This window comes from Amphiprion ocellaris, chromosome 10 (assembly GCF_022539595.1).
Source record: "Amphiprion ocellaris isolate individual 3 ecotype Okinawa chromosome 10, ASM2253959v1, whole genome shotgun sequence".
NCBI classification, from domain to species: domain Eukaryota; kingdom Metazoa; phylum Chordata; class Actinopteri; family Pomacentridae; genus Amphiprion; species Amphiprion ocellaris.
The window spans coordinates 31,651,090-31,672,663 of NC_072775.1; the positions used below are offsets into that span (position 1 = coordinate 31,651,090).

Below are 21,574 nucleotides of genomic sequence, written 5' to 3' on the forward strand. Positions count from 1 at the left end.
AATGGGCAAGCGTAAGGACTTGAGGCAGTTTGACAAGGGCCAGATTGTGATGGCCAGATGAACTTGTCAGAGCATCTCCAAAACTGCAGGTCTTATGGGGTGTTCCCGATCTGCAGTGGTCAGTATCTATCAAAAGTGGAACAAGGAAGGAACAGTGGAGAACCGACGACAGGGTCATGGGCGGCCAAGGCTCACTGATGGATGTGGGCAAGAAGGCCGATCCAACTGGTGAGTTACAGTTTCTCAAATTGCTGAAGAAGTTATTGCTGGTTCTTATAGAAAGGTGTCAGAATACACAGTGTATCAAAGTTTGTTGCATATGGGGCTGCATAGCTGCAGATTTGTCAGGGTTCCCATGCTGATCCCTGATCACCACCTAAACCACCAACAATGGGCACATGAGCATCAGAACTGGAGCAATGGAAGAAGGTGGCCTGGTCTGATGAATCAAGTCTTCTTTTACATCACGTGCATGGCCAGGTGTGTTTACGTTGCTTTCCTGGGGAACACATGGCACTTGGGAAGAACGCAAGCTGGTGGAGGCAGTGTGATGCTTTGATCAATGTTCTGCTGGGAACCCTTGGGTCCTGCCATCCATGTGGATGTTGCTTTGGCATGTACTGCCTACCTAAACATTGTTGCAGACCATGTACAACCCTTTCATGGAAACGGTATTCCTTGATTGCTGTGGCCTCTTTCAGCAGGATAATGCACAAAGCAACAATGGTTCAGGAGTGGTTTGATTAGCCCAGCAACGAGTTTGAGGTGTTGAAGTGGCCCCCAAATTCCCCAGATCGTCTCTGGGATGTGCTGGACAAACAAGTCTGGTGAACCCCACCTCGCAGCTGACGAGACTTGAAAGATCTGCTGCTAACATCTTGGTGCCTGATACCACAGTACACTTTCAGGGGTCTAGTGGAGTCCATGCCTTGATGGGTCAGAGCTATTGTAACATTTTGGTATTCATATCCAAACCTGTTTAGACAGTTGTTTAATTTATTTCACCATAAAGATGATTTATTTGAAGCAAAAATCTGACATTTCTGCCTGTGAAGCAATAAAGATATTTGTTTTTTTTTTGTCATTGTGTGTTGACAGGGGAAATGCATGCTAATATTTACATAATTAGTTTTATCAGTTTAAATGCGTATGAATCAAGTTTAACTGTGTATTTAGCTGAAGCTTTTGTGCAGACTATGAAGGACTCCATGGATGAAATCCATTTTGAAAATCTCTGGATGCTAAACAAAGCAGGATTGAACCCAAATCTGCAGCCAAATGTAAGAAATCTAAGGCTGAATTTGCAGTAGGAACAAAGACACTTCCGCCATAAGTTCCTTGTCTTTACTTATCTTATGTCATTTAAACTGTAATTATCTTAAAAGCATCATCCACAATTAAAAAAATAAACCATTACAGTAATAATAATAGTGACAATAAAGTGAAGAAAATCCCCATCAGCCTATTAGAGTTGGAATACAATTACTTAATTTGGTTAACAATGTTGTACATATTTCCATTTTATGTTAGAGTATACATGGGGTGTGTATACTGTGCCGTGACTGACAATATTAATACTTACATTTAAACAAAAATCCCCTTTGAGACTTCTGTACTTTGAATAATTTTTACTTTAACTTTCATGGCTTGTGATGATTTATTATTATTTTTATTCATATTATTTTTGAAACTTTGCTTCAATCAGGTGCTCTCAAGAGAATATTTTAATTTGAAAGCGGAGGAAGTAAAAACAACATCCGGCGGAAGTGAAGTCTAACTGTTGTTAGCCTTAGCTTATTGAAACAGCTGCTCGTGTCTATTGATGGGTAAAAGTTTTTACGGACCGTTGTTTTGTCTTATCTCAAATAAATATTTTATCACTTAAAGATGAGTTCAGTCCAGAATCTGAGAGAGTTGATCAACCAGCGACTAACTGCTGCTGCTGAAGAAATATTCACAGAGTTTGAGAAAACCATCGTCCAGTACGAGGAGGAGATCGATCGTCAGCGCAGACTGCTGGATAACATCTGGAAACCTGAGATAAAGTTACACACAACAGGTTTGTGGAAGTGTGATGGTCTGAATGAACTGATAGAAGTAAAGTGAGGAGCTGCGGTTTGTGTGGATGAACAGCAGGATAACTTTCACATTTCTATACCGACTCCATGGTGGTCTTTAAATTTCAGGGTTCATAATAATCCCAAAGACATCAGGAAAACATCAAATCACTTTGGTTGCTGAATAAAAATAATTGTCCTAATGGAGTGTGAAAGACACGTTTTGCATCATCCCTACGTGATATATGGTGATTTAATACAAATGAAATGTACAGAAAGGTATTTTGTTTGTGAAAGTTGCCTTTTCTATCTATGTCTCCATCATTTTAGCTTTTCCTCCATGTCAAACTCAACTCATTCAATCTGACACACTGACAAATATATTACTACGTACTTACTTGGGACGTACTAAGTGATCAATTATGTGTAGTAATTGGTCAGTTATTTGCAATCACTTGTCAATTATTCTTAGTATTTGACCAGTATGTATCTCGTAAATATCGGTACATTTGCACAATGTAAAAGTTCTTCTGTATATTTCATGTACATTAAAATAAAACATGTTATATGTGGATGAGAGACCAAAATATTACCAAAGGAAAACGTGACTTTAACAATTTCTTATGGCAGTAATAATTTCTGTTAAGCCACCAAGTATTAGAGATCATGTTCTTCCAATTATTATATATAAGTGACCATTTCTGAGTAAAACAGAACAAAATCCAAATGAAACAGTGGGACACCAGCAGGCAATCTGCTTTCTATCATTTTTCAGTGAAATGACAAAGGTTCACTGCAAGACAGACAGTTTCAAATGACACAATTACATTCATTGATTCCAGGTATTACAGCAGTGTAACATGTTTACATGATATATTGAGACTATCGTACAGTATAAATAGGATGGAATATTAGTGTGCTACAGTGTAAGATGACCTGTAGTACTATTAAAACAGTTTCAAAAAAACATATCAGGTCAAAAACATCAATGCAGCATGGCTCACAAACAGTCGGAAGCAGAAGAATTTTAATCAGAATTGATGTCAAAACTGTGCCCTACTGCACAGAAGACATTTGTGAGTTCTCTTTACTTCGAGTCATGGTTGTGCTGTTTCCATGGAGGTGCAGGATTTTATGTTGCACTGAAAAATAATCCCACAATGAGGAAAAATGTGACAGGAGCAAAAACTACCAAGACAGTGCTTGGGCTTCAGAGAGTTAACGATATTTGTTCTGATGTGTGTCACATATCGTCACCTTTAGCAACCTTTTTCAACCTTTGTCTTCTAGACCATCTGCAGCAGTATGTCCAGGAGGAGAATGTTCTTGCTAAGCAGAATGTCTGCAACCAGGAGAGGAACTCCAGTGTGGACCAGGAGGACCCAGAGCCTCCACAGATGAAAGAGGAGCAGGAGGAACTGTGCACCAGTCAGGAGGGAGAGCATCTTGTACTGATGCAAGAGGCTGATACACTGGTTCAGCGCAACTCCAAATGTGAAGAAATATCTGGAGAAATATTTGGACTTTCTGATAAACGATTCAGCCAATTGGATGAAGACATCGATTATCGGCGCAGGCAGGTGGATATGATCTGGAAACCACGGATAATGTTACACAGAATTGGTATGTCAAACTATGATTGTCTTAATGAACTAACACAGGAATGTGACTTATGTAACATCCTAATTAGAGCTCTGGGTTACATTTATTTTCAGACAGAAATTCTGCTGTTGCATCTTAACTCATTGATATTTACTTGAACTGTCCATTTGCCACCTCGCCGTTGCCTGGATACATCAACGGGTCCGCCATTGTTTCATTTTTGTTTGTTTTTTTAGATTTATGCCAGCACTGTGCTGTTCTACACAGGTGTAATTTCAGAACTTTCTCTACTTCTAGTCATGGTTGTGCTGTTTTCACAGAGGTGCAAGACTTTATATTGCTGTTAAGGATGAGCACACTGTGAGGAAAAATGTGACTGCCCAGACAGGGCTTGGGGGTGAGAGGATTAAAGGTCTTCTCAGATGTTTGTTTCCTCATATTGATAATAATAGTAATAAATTCTACTTGAAGGCACCTTTCTCGGCACTCAAGGACACTGTTCAAACAAATATTTTTAGTCCGGGAGCCCAGATGGCCTTCCATGCAGCCTGCCAGGTAAGTAGCATGCTTCACATGCTGCTTCAGCGCTGCTCGGGTTGGAGGGATGGCTTCATATGGCCTCTGCTTCCGAGCAACCATGTCCAACCTCGCATCATTGACACCTTCAGCTGTGCTGGCTCTGTCGTTCATTATCCACTACAGGTGGGTACTGGCTGAGTTTGCTGAAGACACCAGAAGCCTCATCACAAACATCCCAGGTTTGCCAAGCAGACTTCTTCCCTTTGCCATGGAATGCTGAAACAGCATCGCAGCCAGTGAAGGCATGGAAGAAGTGTGTCCCTTTGCTCTTTTCTGCAAGAGTGCAACACAAGTCATGTACAAGAACCCATCTCAGGTTCTGTCCTTGGCCAAAGGTAACCCAGAACTGCTGCAAACCTAGATCCTGAAGTGCCTGCAGAACACTGACTGCAATGACGACAACATCTGTGTCGTTGGCTTTGACCATTATGACTTTGCTGCCTGCTTCTGTTGCTTGCTTGGCATGCACAAAGATCTGCATGTCAGCTTCTTCATGACTGCACGGTGCCACCCCAGCCAGACTGATAATGCGGTTGCTGACAGCATCTTGTCCCCACCTGGAACTCCCCCCATCTTCCCCTCCAGCACACCCACTGCCTCCCCCCTCTGGCTCCCCCTGCCCGTCACCCCCGCTCTACCAGAATTCAACAAGCTGCCAAATCCCCACCATCATCAGCTTCAGACCACCTCGGCAGCCCACCCTCAGAAACTGCCACTTTGCTAACCTTCGCCCACTTCCACGGACCTCACAGCCTTGTCCCCAGAAGCCCTCCCCTAATCACACATCCACACTTCACCTGAACTTTGCCCTCTTCAACACCCGCTCCGTCACCAGCAAAGGCCCCATTCTACAATTATTCATCCTGGACAATAAACTGGACTTCCTCTGTCTAACCGAAACATGGCACAAACCACTGGACTTCTACCCACTCAACCAAGCCACTCCCTCCGGATACACGTACCTCAACTCACCCCGCCCAGAAGGTCGAGGAGGCGGCATCGCAGTCATCCACAAACAGGTCTTCACAACCATCCCACTTTCCATCCCTGCCTCCCCCTCCTTTGAACACCTTGTTTTTAAATTACCCGGTCCCACCCCAATGGTCACTGCTATCATTTACCGCCCACCTAAACCAAACCCCTCATTTCTCCCTGACTTTTCCCACTTTGCCACCCAGCTATTAGCTACATCTCCGTCAGTCCTCATCCTTGGTGACTTCAACTTTCACATGGACAACCTTCACAGTAAATCTGCCTCTGACTTCCTAGACCTCCTACAATCACTCAACCTCACCCAGCATGTCAATTTCCCCACCCACAACCATGGACACATCCTCGATCTGGTTTGCTCCTCTGGTCTTACAGTCCTAAATATCTCCAGCTGTCATCTCTCCATTTCTGACCACCTAGCAATAACTATGGACATCAGCCTCCCCACCCCCCTGCCCAAGGAAAAACGGACAATCTTTTTTAGAAACACTAGATCACTCTCCCCCTCTGTATTCTCCGCCTCACTGACCACTGCATTGTCCATCTCCCCTCCCCCATCACTCAATAACCCCACTGACCTCATCAACCACTACAATCATACTCTCTCTTCCTGTCTTGATCAGCTTGCTCCCCTCAAATCCAAATTAGTCACTTTCTCCCACTCTGCTCCATGGTACACCCCCGAACTCCACCTCATGAAAGCCCATAAACGACAGCTGGAACGTCTTGTCAAGAAAACAAACCTGACAGTTCACCGCCAAGCCTACTCCGACTTCCTCCAACAATACAAAGACGCCCTGAAATCTGCACGGTCCACTTTCTACTCTGACCTGATCAATACCAGCTCCAACAACCCCAAGTCCCTCTTCTCAACTGTCAATAAACTCCTTGCCCCCCCGGACACCGTCTCAAACTCGTTCACCACCGACAAGTGCAACCTATTCCTCTCTTTTTTCCATAACAAAATCATCTCCATCCACAACAGCCTTGTCACCTCTCCCACCTCACTTGATCCCCCCTCTCCTCCACCAAACCGTCTGAACTTTCCCCCCCTGGCCCACTTCTCGCCCGTTTCCCCCCTGGACCTGCCCAAATTCATCACTGGAACTAAAAACTCCACATCCTGCCTGGACCCCATCCCCACTGACCTCCTCAAAAACTGCCTCCCTGTTATCTCCCCCCTCATCTCTAACATCATCAACACTTCCCTCAGTACTGGCTGTGTCCCCTCACCCCTCAAGCTCGCCTCTGTCTCCCCCATCCTCAAAAAACCTGGTTTGGATCCAACCTCCCCTCACAACTTCCGGCCCATCTCCAACCTCCCCTTCTTATCCAAAACATTAGAACGTGTCGTCGCTGCCCAGTTGAAAACTCATCTCACCTCCAACAACCTGTATGAAACCTTTCAATCCGGATTCCGCTCTCATCACAGCACTGAAACTGCTCTCCTCAAGGTCACCAACGATCTCCTCCTCTCCTCAGACTCTGGACAAGTCACCATCCTCATTCTTCTCGACCTCTCTGCAGCATTGGACACAATCAATCACTCCATCCTCCTGTCCCGCCTTCAATCCTCCATTAACATCACCGGCACCGCCCTCACCTGGTTCACATCATATCTCACAAATCGACATCGTCTCCGCCCCTTCCTCTCCTTCTCAGCCGCTGAAACCCTCATTCATGCCTTCGTCACTTCCCGCCTTGACTACTGCAATAGCATTCTCTTCGGCTCCACCTCCAAAGTTCTCAATAAACTTCAACTCATTCAAAACTCTGCTGCCCGACTCCTCACCCGAACCTGTTCTCACGACCATATCACCCCCGTCCTGCAGAACCTCCATTGGCTCCCCATTTCACACCGCATCCAGTACAAACTGCTTCTCCTCACCTTCAAGTCCATCCATAATCTTGCCCCCTCTTACCTTACCGATTTGCTCCTCCCCTACACCCCCCCCAGGAATCTCCGTTCCTCCCACACAAACCTCCTTTCCATCCCGCACAGGACCAGCCGGCGACATTGGGGGGACAGAGCCTTCGCCATTGCCACCCCCACACTCTGGAACTCACTCCCCCAGGCCCTCCGTGACTGCACCAACCTCACCACATTTAAATCCCTTTTAAAGACTCACCTTTTTAGATCTGCTTTCCTTAAGTGATTCTGTATTTTATCTTGAACTTGTTTTACTATCTACTGATTTTAATTAACAGTTTTGTTTTATCTTATTGTATTTTATGTACAGCGTCTTTGAGTTTTTGGAAAAGCGCTTTATAAATAAAATTTATTATTATTATTATTATTATTATTATCTTCTTCCTTGGTCACAGTGACCACATTTGGTGTGGCCACACGTGGAATCTAATCAGCCAGAAAGTTGCACAGCTCAGGTTTGTTGTCATTTTCTCTAAGGAAGTTTCACCAGTTTGAGGGAATTTTGCCCTCCCCTGTCACCATGCGTCTCACCACATGCCCTTGCTTTGATCTAGTTTCAGCTTTCAGACTAGATGGCCGGTAGCCATCAAACAAAATGTCTGTTCTCCTGCAGAGGATGCTTGTGTTGTAGGAAGGACATCGAGCATTGCATACTCTTCGATCGTCTTTGAACTCCGTTGGGGCAGACTGTTCACCAACGCTGCATCAGTGATGATGGTGTTGGCGTCTGGCTCTGCCTCAGGGGTAAGTAACTTGGCTCTCAAGAATGGTAGTGAGGTGAGATTTCTGACAGGTGTGGAGCTTTCCACCATCATTGAGGGCAGCAGGATGTGACTGGTTCTCATTACGGAAGACCTCTTTCAAGTCACACTCTCTGTTCTGGCATGATATGAACAGCTTGGAGAACAGTTGACAGTCTTCCTTCAGCACTTTTTGCTTTGAAGAGTCAACAGATGCTGGTAATTGTTGGAAAAAGTCAACCCTGTTCTTCCTGATTGTTTCATAGATGGTGGATTCTTTTTCCCTTTCCAGTCCCTTCATAAACTCCTAGAAACAGACCTTGCCTTCCTCAAGTTATGTGCTAGTCAGCTTGGCGGCAGTGTGTGAGCAATATCCTTTGTATCAAGTGAAAGCAGGTCCCAACTCTCCTCCTGGAAAGGTTTGCCCAAATCAAATCTTTCATGGCTTCTGACAGCTTTTCTACTTTATCAAGAAACACTCTGTGCTCGTTCTGTCTCCTCATAGTGACTGGTGTGCTCAGTACCCTCTTTGGTCCCACATTCTCCCTCATACTGTGCAACCAAGTGGCTGACTTCAGTACCAGCTATCATCCATCTTCTCAGTGCTGATGGCTTTCTGCTCATAGAATAAATATGAATAAAAATGTTTCCAGAAAAAATTTCTGTGAAATTGTCCTTATTTACATTTAGGGCTGCAATCCAATGAATCGGTGCACTGCAACCTACATATATATATGCACAACACAGCGTGGATGTCCGCGCTGTGTCGTGCATATATAATATATGCATATACTATACATGCACGATACAGCGCGGATGTCTGTCCATGTTCAGCGCTCTGCTTGGACGGTGATTTCTGTTGCATTACGCGCTCACTTCTGTTTTTGATGACGTATCATGCTCAAACGATTCATCGATTCATCGTTAGCTGCAGCCTTATTTACATTTATTGCAGTTCGTTAGTGGGTGAACTGAACTACTGGGAGCAGGTTGATTGTACAGTCTGACTGCAGCAGGAAGGAAGGACCTGCAATATCTCTCCTTTAGACACCGCGGGTGAAGCAGTCTGTCATCGAAGGAGCTGCCCAATGATGTTACTGTTTCCTGCAGGGGGTGGGAGGTGTCCTCCATGATAGACAACAGCTTTGTCATCACCCTCCTGTCACAGGATCAAGGAGGAAGCCCTGGACAGAGCTGGCATTCTTTACCAGTTTGTTTAGTCTCTTCCTGTCTGCAGCCGTGATGCTGCTGCACCAGCAGACCACTCCATACAGGATGGCTGATGCCAACACAGAACCATAGGTCGTCTGAAGTGCTCCCTGCGCCCCAAAGGACCTCAGTTTTCTGAGCAGGTGGAGTCTGCTCTAACCTTTCCTGAAGAGTGCATTGGTGTTAGCCGTCCAGTCCAGTCCATTGTTTAAGTGAATACCCTGGTACCTGTAGGAGTCCACAATCTCAATGTCTGTTCCCTGGATTTTCACTGCTGAGGGAAAAGTGTGTCTGCTCCTCCTAAAATCCACCACTAGTTCCTTGGTTTTCACCACGGTGATCCGGAGGCAGTTCAGCAGGCACCAGTCTACAAAGTCCTGCTTGAGTTCTCTGTACTCCTCCTCATGTACGGTCACACCCAGGTCTACCTTGATGGCAGTGTTGGCCTACTCATGAGCTTGGTCAATAGCCTTTGCTAAGAACTGTTGGCTCAATTTGTGCATAACAAAGTTTCCACTCCTGAGCCAGCTGAGTATGCTTCTGCTCAAGGGTCACCGTGTCTCTGTAGTGGATCGGAAGCCACTATGCATAGTTTACATTGTTGTTGGCAAAGAAGTACGATACCAGCTTAGCCAGTGACTGACAGTACAAGAAGAAGTTGGCTTTCCTGAATGATTGGATCAACAAGAGGATCACCACTTCCACTGACAGCACCATATACCAGAAATGAAACTGGGGACTTTGCGATGCTCACACCAAGCCTTGAAGCTAGGCACCTCTTTGGGTTGTTCATCTGTCTCTTTCAAGTAGTCCATGTGGGCTGCCTTGAGAAGCTTGTGCAGATTGCATGCTGTTACCTGGTGCATCTGCCGTGTCCTAGTGATGCAGAAATGAATCTGCTGTTCAAGGAGATGCTATCCCTGTTTCCACAAGGGCTCCTGTCCAGCCACCGTCCTGCTGATACCGAACCCCATGCTGAGTTTCACAGCATCGGTGTCAACGAACAACCAGAGCACACTGCTCTGGTTGTTTGTTGACATCCACTCTGTTGAGCTACTACTCTACACCTTCTGCTGCAAGTCTCTCAATGTCCCCCACCACATCGTGTCATGTCCTGTTTGGAAGCCTTGTACAGGAAGATGCTACACATACTAAACCTCTAACACTATGATATACACTACCATGCATTTTAGCCGAGTCAGATGTAACATGAACCTCTAATTTAGCAGAATATTAGGATTCTGGGACTGATAGTGTGGTACCAGGAAGCCAGTGAGTAGGTACATGGTTCCAAATTCAGATTCTACTTAGTCAAAGGTGTATGATTTGACACCAAGATCATTCAAATGGGACAAGTCTCTGTGATTTTATTGCGAAATGCAATACCTCTGTATATTCAATGGTGGCCATCTTGGAAAAATGGCCGGCAACTTGAATTTTTAGGTGGCTAATGTGTTTTGTCAAAAGAGCAATCCCCAAGGAGTATGTGTGCCAATTTTGGTGGTTGTTTAAGGAAAGGAACGATTCTCCTGAAATTTGCAGTTACCTGCTCTACTATCAGCAGGATAGCCTGCGCAGGTCTATGGGTATCTGAAAACATATTAAAGAAAAACATTAACATGCAAGTATATTATTGTTACATGTGTAAATACCAGATTAAGTGTTGTTAGCTCTTAACTAATGAACAATAAATTTAAATTTGGATTCAAAACAGAAATTGAAATGTAAAGTTGAAATATATCTTTCCAAAAAATTTGATACGGTCAAGAAATGTTAATGCTCAAACAAAGATTTTTTTTACTTTGCTATATATATTGTATCTGCCACTTCTGGGGTAAAATCTGAAAATTTGTCAAATCTGCTGGTTTCACCCGTAATGGATCCTCATCCTTTACTGAAAAGCCTTTACTGAACATCCTTAACTCAGCCAGAACATGGCTTAAGGTAACAACAAATGGAATGAAAAGTGATCAAAAATGAATCCAGAGATAATGGAGTAAGTCAATACTTGTCAGGAACCAAACATTGCAGTGCATGAAGTCACAGTGCAGATATGCATGGTAGGGCATCTGGGCTCCCAGACTATTTCATATATAGACAATACACATTAAAAACAATCTGACCGGTCTGGTGGTCAGGAGATTAAACATCTTCTCTCAGATGTTTGTTTCATTATCTTCATGTTAATAACTTTTTTCATGTGCCTTATTGTCCCTTCAGACCACCAACATCAAGATGTCTGTAAAGAGGGGAATGGTCTCGCTAATCAGCAGCTCTGTAACAAGGAGAAGAAGTTTCGTTTGGACCGGGAAGAGGCAGAACCTTCAGAGATAAAAGAGGAAGAGGAGGAACTCTGCACCAGTCAGCAGGGAAAGCAGATTGTGATGAAGCAAGCGACTGATACTTTTCTATCGACTTCAACTGATATGGACAATGACCTCAGTGAACTAGAACCAAACAGCAACCACCTCCTCTCTTACAATTCACCAGTAACCGTGACCCCACATCAGGAGGGAAGCGAGCATGTAGACTCATGCTCAACTAGAATTGCAGCACTGAAGCCAAAGAGTCATAGCAGTTGCAATGTAGCCAAGTCTTCATTGTCAGAACATCACTGTGATGTTGGTACAAGTGAAAAATCTATAAAATGTGATGTTTTTGGAAACATTTTTAAGTACCAAATCAAGAAACATCACCAAATCCACAAAGGTGTAAAACCAAATGCTTGCATTGCATGCAGAAAAAGTTTTAGTTCATGGTCTCAGCAGAAAGTCCATATGAAAATTCACACAGGTGAGAAACGGTATTCTTGTGAAACATGTGGGAAACGTTTCAGTCATGGTAGTCATCTGACTGTCCACATGAGAACACACACAGGTGAGAGGCCATATTCTTGTCAAACGTGTGGGAAAAGTTTCAGTGAACGTGGTAAGCTAACTGTCCACATGAGAACTCACACAGGTGAGAGGCCATATTCTTGTGGAACATGTGGGAAAAGTTTCAGTTACAGTGGTAGTCTGACTGTCCACATGAGAGTTCACACAGGTGAGAGGCCGTATTCTTGTGAAAGATGTGGGAAAAGTTTCAGTCAAGGCAGTCATCTGATTAGTCACAGGAGAACTCACACAGGTGAAAAGCTGTCGTCCTGGAACAACGGTGGGAACAAAGCTTAGTAGAACACGCATTCATTAACATCATTCAGGGTAAAAGTAGGTCTTGTAGAGTCTCTGAGTTTATTGCATGTCAGTCTGAGACATATGGATCTTTAAGAATCTGCCAACCTGTCCAATGGATGCATGGCGACTTCCAGAAGCACATTGCATTTACGAAAGAGACAACTGGAGACGTCATACTTCTGAGGAACGGCCTAATAGTTTATTTCATTGGTTATCAGTTTCTGCTGGAGCTGAGTGGAAAGGGATGATGTTGCTGAGATTTAATGTCGTGAAAAGGAGTTTACACGTCGGCATAATTTTTTTATTTAATTATTTTCGTAATTCTTCAGTTCATGTGTATGTAAATTGGTTGCAATCCAGTTCAACTTCAGTCTGTATTTCTGTGGTGGTTCTTTGTTTAAAAAAAATAAATTAAACCAGTCTCCAATGCAGTACAATGTGGAAGTAACAGACCTGACTGGTTTCATATCAGATAAAGCTTCAGCTTTCTATAAGACAGTTGAAGTTAAAAATTCAACTCATACAGACTTCAGTTTGCTTCCCAACAGTTTGTTCATATCAGATGACTTTGATGTAACACACTTGAAGCGTTGCTTTGTGAGTGCTGGAATGAGAAGATTTTTTATGTAATTATCAATCATTATGTATTGTACTTTTTCAGGACCTCCACAGAAACAGATTATTCAATTCCCTCAGTTCATTTTTGTTGGTAGCTTCAGTCTGGTTGGCTGATAAAATGTTGATGATACATGGCTTTGTGTGAAGAATTTTAACCCCAAAATGAAATAGTTTCCTGTGGTTGTTTTTTGAATTCTGTTGTCACTGACAAATTTTGCTGTCTGTTTTTAAATGAAACCTTAAACTGTTTGAAACAAAGTCTTATTATCATTGTTTTCTCTTTTCTGTGTGTTTTTAATATATCGATTAGACGATTGTTTAAGTTTTGCAACAAAAATCAACCTGCACACCAAAGTGAGATCTCATGCTGTTTTATGTTTGTCAAAGTTGGGCTGCATGATAATATTCAACAGTTTTATATCATTAAAAAACAACCATTTAGATTTAATAAATTAAATTTCCTATGTTCACTTTTATATTAGCCGACAGCCTCAATCATCCTCAGCATGGAGGACACCAGCGTTGCACAAATGTCTGCAGAGATGTTCTGCCATTCTTCAGAGAAGCTCTTTATTGGAGGGGTTGTTTTGTTCTACATTTGGCTTTTAAAATAACTGTTCAAGATGCCATATAAGGATTCTCTGATTCAGTGTCGAGAGCAGCAGTCAGGACGAAAATCACCAGAACAGCAGAGTGGGTCATTAAAAACTGTTGAAAGAGCTGTTCCAGTTCTGTGACGTGGTTTAAACCCAGGCAGAATTTATTCCTTTCAATTTTAAATGTCTAGTTATTTTCTGATCATTTCAGAACTTGAAATCATGCGTTCTGATAACTTGATGCATTTTGACTTCATATGAGGAGTTGAATGAATGAACAGCCAAGAGTTTACCGACTTACTTAACTTGTTTGATTTAATTTACATGAAACAAAATGAGAGACTGGTGTTTGTTGAAGTAGGAAAACAGACAAGTTGGAAACTCGCTGCATGTCTTTAATACATGTTCAATAAAGTTCTGGTTGTTTTTTTCCATGATAATTGAAACAACTGTGAGCATGAAGAAAGTTTTGTACATTTGTGGACTTAATCTTTGCCTCACTATAAATGAGAGAAGCCTCACAAATTGTGTCCTGACTCTGATCAAACATGACTTCAGCAGCTTCGACTGTACATCGATCAGGCATAACATTATGACCACTGACAGGTGAAGAGAATAACACTGACTTTCTCTTCATCATGGCACCTGTTCGTGGGCTTAATCTATTAAGCAGCAAGTGAACATTTTATCCTCAAAGATGATTGTTAGAAGTAGGAAAAATGGGCAAGCATAAGGACTTGAGGCAGTTTGACAAGGGCCAGATTGTGATGGCCAGATGAACTTGTCAGAGCATCTCCAAAACTGCAGGTCTTATGGGGTGTTCCCGATCTGCAGTGGTCAGTATCTATCAAAAGTGGCCCAAGGAAGGAACAGTGGTGAACCGACGACAGGGTCATGGGCGGCCAAGGCTCAGTGATGCATGTGGGCAGGAAGGCCGATCCAACTGGTGAGTTACAGTTGCTCAAATTGCTGAAGAAGTTATTGCTGGTTCTGATACAAAGGTGTCAGAATACACAGTGTATCACAGTTTGTTGCATATGGGGCTGCATAGCTGCAGATTTGTCAGGGTTCCCATGCTGATCCCTGTTCACCACCTAAACCACCGACAATGGGCACATGAGCACCAGAACTGGACCACGGAGCAATGGAAGAAGGTGGCCTGGTCTGATGAATCAAGTCTTCTTTTACATCACGTGCATGGCCAGGTGTTTTTGTGTTGCTTTCCTGGGGAACACATGGCACCAGGGAAGAAAGCAAGCCGATGGAGGCAGTGTGATGCTTTGATCAGTGTTCTGCTGGGAACCCTTGGGTCCTGCCATCCATGTGGATGTTGCTTTGGCATGTACTGCCTACCTAAACATTGTTGCAGACCATGTACAACCCTTTAATGGAAACGGTATTCCTTGATTGCTGTGGCCTCTTTCAGCAGGATAATGCACAAAGCAACAGTGGTTCAGGAGTGGTTTGAGGAGCACAGCAACGAGTTTGAGGTGTTGAAGTGGCCCCCAAATTCCCCAGATCGTCTCTGGGATGTGCTGGACAAACAAGTCTGGTCCATGAGAACCCCACCTCACAACTGACAGGACTTGAAAGATCTGCTGCTAACATCTTGGTGCCTGATACCACAGTACACCTTCAGGGGTCTAGTGGAGTCCAGGCCTTGATGGGTCAGGGCTGTTTTGGCAGCTAAAGGGAGACCAACACGATATTAGGCTGGTGGTCATAATGTTATGCCTGATCTATGTAAGTTCTCAGTGTTAAACAAAGAAAAATTTTGTGACCTTTGACGTTGGTTTCAGACAGACTTGCCTTCCTTTTATTTGTTCTATGTGACTAATTGATTTAATGTTCACTTGATGTAACACAGCTAGATTTACACTTTTGCAAGTTATAAGAAGAGTTTAAGCTGATTAAATAAACCAAAGCGCAGTAACTTCAGTTTTAAGGCAGCAGAAGAAATGTACTTTCTGAGATGAATGAACTTCAAATGATTTGCAGTCGGCCCGTTTCATCCTGCAGAAAGTTCTGATGGACTGGAGTCTAACTGGAATCACCCCAGAGACCGGATACAACCTGACTGATCACCAGTCCATCGCAGGACTCACACAAACACACATACAAACACTCACACCCACCTATGCAGCCATTTTAGACTCAGAGCAGCACATCTTCTGGCCCAGAGTAAACACAGGACAAATATGCAAACTTGACCTGGAAAGGTCCCAGTCAACAGGCAGGTTTGAACCCAGAAGAAACAGTGTTAACCATTGCACCACAGCAACACCTGCCCATCTATATTACAGTCTTCTAATAATGTTAAGTGAGATACAAACGCAAATCTTATAGATAATGCATTGTTTGTCTTCAACCTTTTTCTACTTCTGAAGATCATAACAGTCAGTTATAGCTGTCAAAAGAGTTTTTTCTTTCTTTCAGAATCTTGTGTCAAAGTTCAAGAAAAAAAAAAACAGCAGCCTTAAAGTCTTTTTCATGTCCTGAGATTCATTATCTACAGCCTTCTACATGAGGTGTTACGACTGACTGCAGAGATTTTGATGTTCATGTTTTTATTCGGGAAGGAATTAATCGCTGCATCCTCAAAGCTATTTTGTCTACAATTATCTTAAACTGTGCCATAATATTAGCATTAAATCATGATCTATGTTCATATGCAGGCAGTAATGATGTTGAAACGTGAGTGGAACTTTACCCTGAATAGATTTTTAAACTCCGTCTTTCCTGAAATGACTGTGAAATTTCATAAATTGTGGCTCTGAAGCTCCAAAGGCAACAACAGATTCCCAAATTCCTCTTTGATGATATGGACAGCATGTGATTGTGTTGCACGTCCATCTCGGGCTAATTTTGTGCTAAAGAGCTGTCTGGCCCGGGTCAGATGTGGCTCCCTGCTGTCAGGCCTTTGTGCCACCAGAAGGTCCCCCTTCTGCTGCTGGTCCTCAGCGATCTGGAGCAGGACGGGACCAGGAGATGGAGGAAGAGCAGCTGGACAAGAGGAGCATAGATGACGTAAAATAGTTTTAATATTTAGAGAAATATGAGTAAGATTTTTACATAATGAGGCATAGTAAAATGCTCCATTTGAAATCTGAAACACTACAGCCAAATAATGAAAGAAAATGGAAAACAGGACAATTGCAAGAACAAGGTTATAGATCAGAATGTACATTAAGGATCAAATGATGGTGTTAGAAGTAGAGTGGTCTAACCCACAAAAAAAAAAAAAATCCGAATGGAGTTTTATATATAATTTCTGTAATATTTCATGGTGTAGATTTTAGTGGCAAAGTGGTCTAACCCACAACCAAAATACAACGTTAAAGTGGCGCTTTGAATGTTAGACCATTCTTGAAAACACAAAAGTTTGAACCCATATTTCTCAAAAACTACACAAAGTGAGTTAGACCACTCTCCTTCCAAACCCTTCAAACATTCTCACTAAAACCTAATTTTTTTGAAAAATATTGGATTTATGAGACACTTCAGCTCAAAAAGCAGGAAGGTATTTTGTCAAATATCTCTCATTTCCTTCATTATGTTTTGGTTTTTAATAGCAGAGAATGAGACACTTGAAAGAACATTTGCTCCTGAAGCTGATAACAAATTTAATTTTATTTAATTTTATTTGCTCAGATGCTAATGCATGTTGTTATTCTGCTTTATTCACAAATGAAATGCAATTCAGTATTTTTTTTTCAATGAAATGCTTCTGTTTGCTTCTGCTTCAGCGGTCCTGCTGGAGATTAGTGGGAGCTAGGCCCTGCAGAGCGATGCTCTTTGATAACAGCAGGGGTGGTGTTTGAACAGTCCGACCTCTGCTGGCACACAGGAGGACAGATGGCAGCTCTGAGGTCAGCCAGAGTCACAGCTAAATAAAGGAATTCTGCAAATACAGAGCAGATTGTACAGTACACATGATACTGTACACATTTTCATTCCAGAATGAGATGACACATAGAAGGCACGACAACAGAAATAGAAAATAAAAATTTGCAGTGTAGTTCTTTCCATGAATAATGTTGTTTCTGATCACAAAATGCTGAGTATATTTGTTTTGTAATTCTGTCTGATGGTCTTTATTTTTCACTCTCTAAACCTAGAGGGACACATTTTAAAGCACTGCTGTGAAGCTTTATAAAGCATTATTCCTTCTTTCTGCCACTGGATGGCAACATTACAAAATTACATATGTAAATATGACTGTAGACGTAAAGTTAAGGCCCAAATTATTAACCACCTTATTAATACCTCCCAACTATTGATTTATAGTGATTTTTTTTATTTATTTTTTTTTGGTCATTGGATTTCATCTGGCTTGAAATAATGTAAACAGGTGACAAAAGATGGTGAGTCATTGCATTAGTGATGCTCATGGCGATTTTTTTCCACCTCTTACTAAAAATGACCTGTCCAAGATTACTTTTATCCTTATGTTTTTATGGCAAGAAGAAGAAGGAAGAAAAACAAGAACAAGAGAAAGGAGGTGAAGAAGAAGAAGAAGAAGAAGAAGAAGAAGAAGAAGAAGAAGAAGAAGAAGAAGAAGAAGAACTTAAGTTTTATGGCACTTATCAGATTGTTTTCTCCAAGATCCTTGCTTGTGCTGTTTCTACTCTCAGATGGCTTAGGATAAAAGTGTCCACTAAACAAAACTATAGAAATGTAAATTGTAGGTTTGTTGCCATTTTTTGGAAAATGTACCTTCTAAGCAGAGTCTGAACAAGGCTGAGGCTGGGCAGTTACTGAGCAAGATGCAACTCCTCTGAGAGCATTCATCTACGGTGAAGCAAAGGAAAAGAACACCACCCTGACAGTCAAACGCGAAGGTGGGAATGTAATGCTTTGAGGGTGTTTTACAGCCAGTAAGTGATGCGACCTTGCCTTAAAAAACGGCATCATGAGAAAACATGAAGTTTCTGGAGGAAAACATAATCCAGTCTGCAGAAAAACTTGGCTTTGGGCAGCACTGGACCTTCCAACTGGACTCACACATGCAGCCAAAGTGGTGAAGAAACAGTAAACAGAAAACTCAACATTTTAGAGTTCTGACTGGTTTGTAACCCACTGAGACCTATTTGGATATGGATATAGGGAACTGTAGGAAGGGAGGATCAATAATCCAGTGGCCCAAATAGTGCAGAAAAGAGAAACATGTTCTCAAAACTGTCACCCTGAAATCCATGACGATCGTAGACAATTTTGTGTAATTTAAAATTACTCCACCACATGTTGTTCTTTGACCCCAATAATATTAAAGACATTTAGGTTTCTCTCTATAACATCGTATTTTAATGTCTGGATGACCTACGATGTGAATAGCAGCTGCACAAAACTGAACTGAACTTTAGCAGTATATTACACTAGCACTGAATTAAAAGGAATCTACATGAGTGTTTAGTCATGGGGATCACACTGTCACTGATCAATAGCTCCTACTTTTACTAATAAAATGAACAGGTACAGCTGTGAGGTTTGTCAGAACATCAAAATGATATAGTTGCATAACTTGAATTCCTCTTGATGCATTTCGCATAACCTCTACATGAAACGTTAATTAGTCCTTTGTCATGCAGTTTAATATTAATCTCGTGTGTTATGGTATTTATGTCATTTATGATAATGGTAGTATAATCTTTTGACATTAAGCTGTATTAAATTAAACAGCTATTTCAAATGACATGATTATTTTTTCTTCATGGATAAAGTATTTTCTTTTAATTTCAGGACGTTTTATATTCATATTACTTGAGTGTTTTTTTTTTACTTTTGGAATCGTGACGTTGTAAACTTGGTTTCTCTTTTGTTTAATTTTCAGAATTTAATTTCAGATTTTGGTCAAATGGCTCCACAGGTTCTCCAGTTGCTCACTTTTCCTATGAAGTGTGACAGTGTTTTAGATACCATAGACCCAAAAAGCCAAGTGAACATCCACAGTGATTTTTTTTGTCCATATAAACACAACAGAACACCACCAAACAGCTTTTTAAATGTCAGCTCCCACATCCTCATATTCAATAATTACAGCCTGGTAACATTCTGGGATTCATCTCCAAACCTGTGTAGTAGTTGTTTAACTTATTTCACATTACAGATGATTTATTTGAAGCAAAAGTCTAACATTTCTGCCTGTGAAGATTTTTGAATTGTTGTCACTGTGTGTACAGTAAAAAAAAAAAAAAAAAAAAAAAACACCTTGTAATATGCAAATAAACATCTGTTTGTGCTTTGTTTTATCAGTCTATATGAATCAAGTTTAACTGTGGATTTAGCTGACGCTTTTATGCAGACTATTAAGAACTCCATGGATGAAATCTATTTTGAAAATCTCTGGACACAACTGCTAAACAAAGCAGGACTGAACCCAAATCACAGCCAAGTGTAAGAAACCTGAAGCTGAATTTGCAGTATGAACAAGGACACTTCTGCCATAAGTTCCATGTCTTTACTTATGTCATTTAAACTGTCATGATCTTATAAGCGTCATCCACAATAAAAAAGCTGAACTTTAGCCACTGTTGTAGAGTTTGAATCAAGTGATGGTTACATTAAAAAGCTCTTTATAAAGCTTATAGTAAACTGGGACAAGACACCCTGTAAAAGGGCAATTTAAATCCTAACAGAGTACAACCTTCTCATTTGATCCTTATTGTAAAACTAAATGTAAAATCTTGAATGAGCGTTTTTTCTTCCTCACTTCATGAGTCATTTCGAACCATACAAACTTGCCATTTAAGTAAAAGATTAACTTCATTTTTATTTCATTTTTTTACTATGCTGCTCTCACTTTAACTGAAACATAGCAGTTACAAAACAACATAATGCCCTTTAATAAGAGTTGTTGTTTTATTAAAGTCTTTTAGACAAACAATACTTTTTTAAAACTGCTGATTCGCTACTCTTACACTTCCACATATTAAAAAACAAGTATTTATTAGTTTTTTCTTCATATTATTGGATTATCCTTCATGTGACTCATGTAAACAGTAAAACAGTTTGTATAAATATATTCTTATAAAACAGACACACACACACGGGTGGGTTTTGAAACGTGACATCAACATACCTTGGAAAAACAAACAAACAAAACAAGAACAACAAACCAATTTAAATACTAAAAACTATTTACTCTGCAGGATTTTTTTTTCAAAAAAATTAAATAAAATAAAGATAAATACGAGGAGACACTGTGCCACCTCAGTGTGAGTAGTGGTCTCAGCCTGGCTATCATATGGAAACTGTCTTGCTGCATAATTTTTTAAAATTTTGCAACACTTTTCTGCCAACAGTGAAATGAACCTCGAGGGAGACACAAATAGCCTCGACTTGATGCCTGTCAACAGCATGGTTTGGTGAAAAAAAAAACTTCAAAGACAAATAAATATCCTTGCAGCTCTAAATTACAATGCTTTTCTAAATTACTGCAGTATTTTGTGGTTTTGTGATAAAAAAAAGCTAAATGACTAAAATGAAATAAATAAAAATACACATTATGAAAGTAGAGATAGAAATAGATGTCTAAAAAAACAGACAAAATGTACAAAAAAATAAAAACAGAATAAGAAATGACAGAAATTAAGTAAATTGTACATTAAACTGACTAAAATATGCAAATAGATGAATAAATAGAGCAGTCAACAAATCAAATAAATTCTAAGAGGAGTAATAAATGAATCAAATCTATCAAATCCATCAAAATTCCGACTTAAGCCGAGTCTCGGGTCATTTAAGATAAGTCCTGGTTTCATTTTAAGTCACTGAAGAGAAGGCTCCTCACAACATAGAATACAATAGAATGAAGTTTTATTGCCATTTGCAGAGGTACACTACAGTACAGGTGTATTGGAATTCTTTTCAGGTTTTCTCCAGTTATATATAGGAAAAAATAAAATAACCCAACCAGTGCAGGTTGAAGCAGATGGCCCCTTTTCCAGAGCCTGGATCTGTCTGAGTTTTTTTTTTTTCTTCCTCCATATCCCATGGGGTTTTTCTTTCCTTCCAAAGGCAACTTTGGATTGTTGGGTTTTCTGTTCTCTGTTTATAATTCGTGAGGTCTGTACCTTAC

At 41.2% G+C, this 21,574-nt stretch overlaps 1 protein-coding gene across 1 annotated transcript; it reads left to right on the forward strand.

The window, feature by feature from the left end:
* Window positions 1-1,773: 1,773 nt before the first annotated feature.
* LOC111575889 (zinc finger protein 391-like) lies at window positions 1,774-13,165 on the forward strand. The gene is made up of 3 exons (XM_023281297.3): window positions 1,774-2,059; window positions 3,348-3,680; window positions 11,328-13,165. The coding sequence occupies exons 1-3, from the start codon at window positions 1,888-1,890 to the stop codon at window positions 12,278-12,280; spliced, it is 1,458 nt and encodes a 485-aa protein (XP_023137065.1). The 5' UTR covers window positions 1,774-1,887; the 3' UTR covers window positions 12,281-13,165.
* The last annotated feature ends 8,409 nt before the right edge of the window (window positions 13,166-21,574 follow it).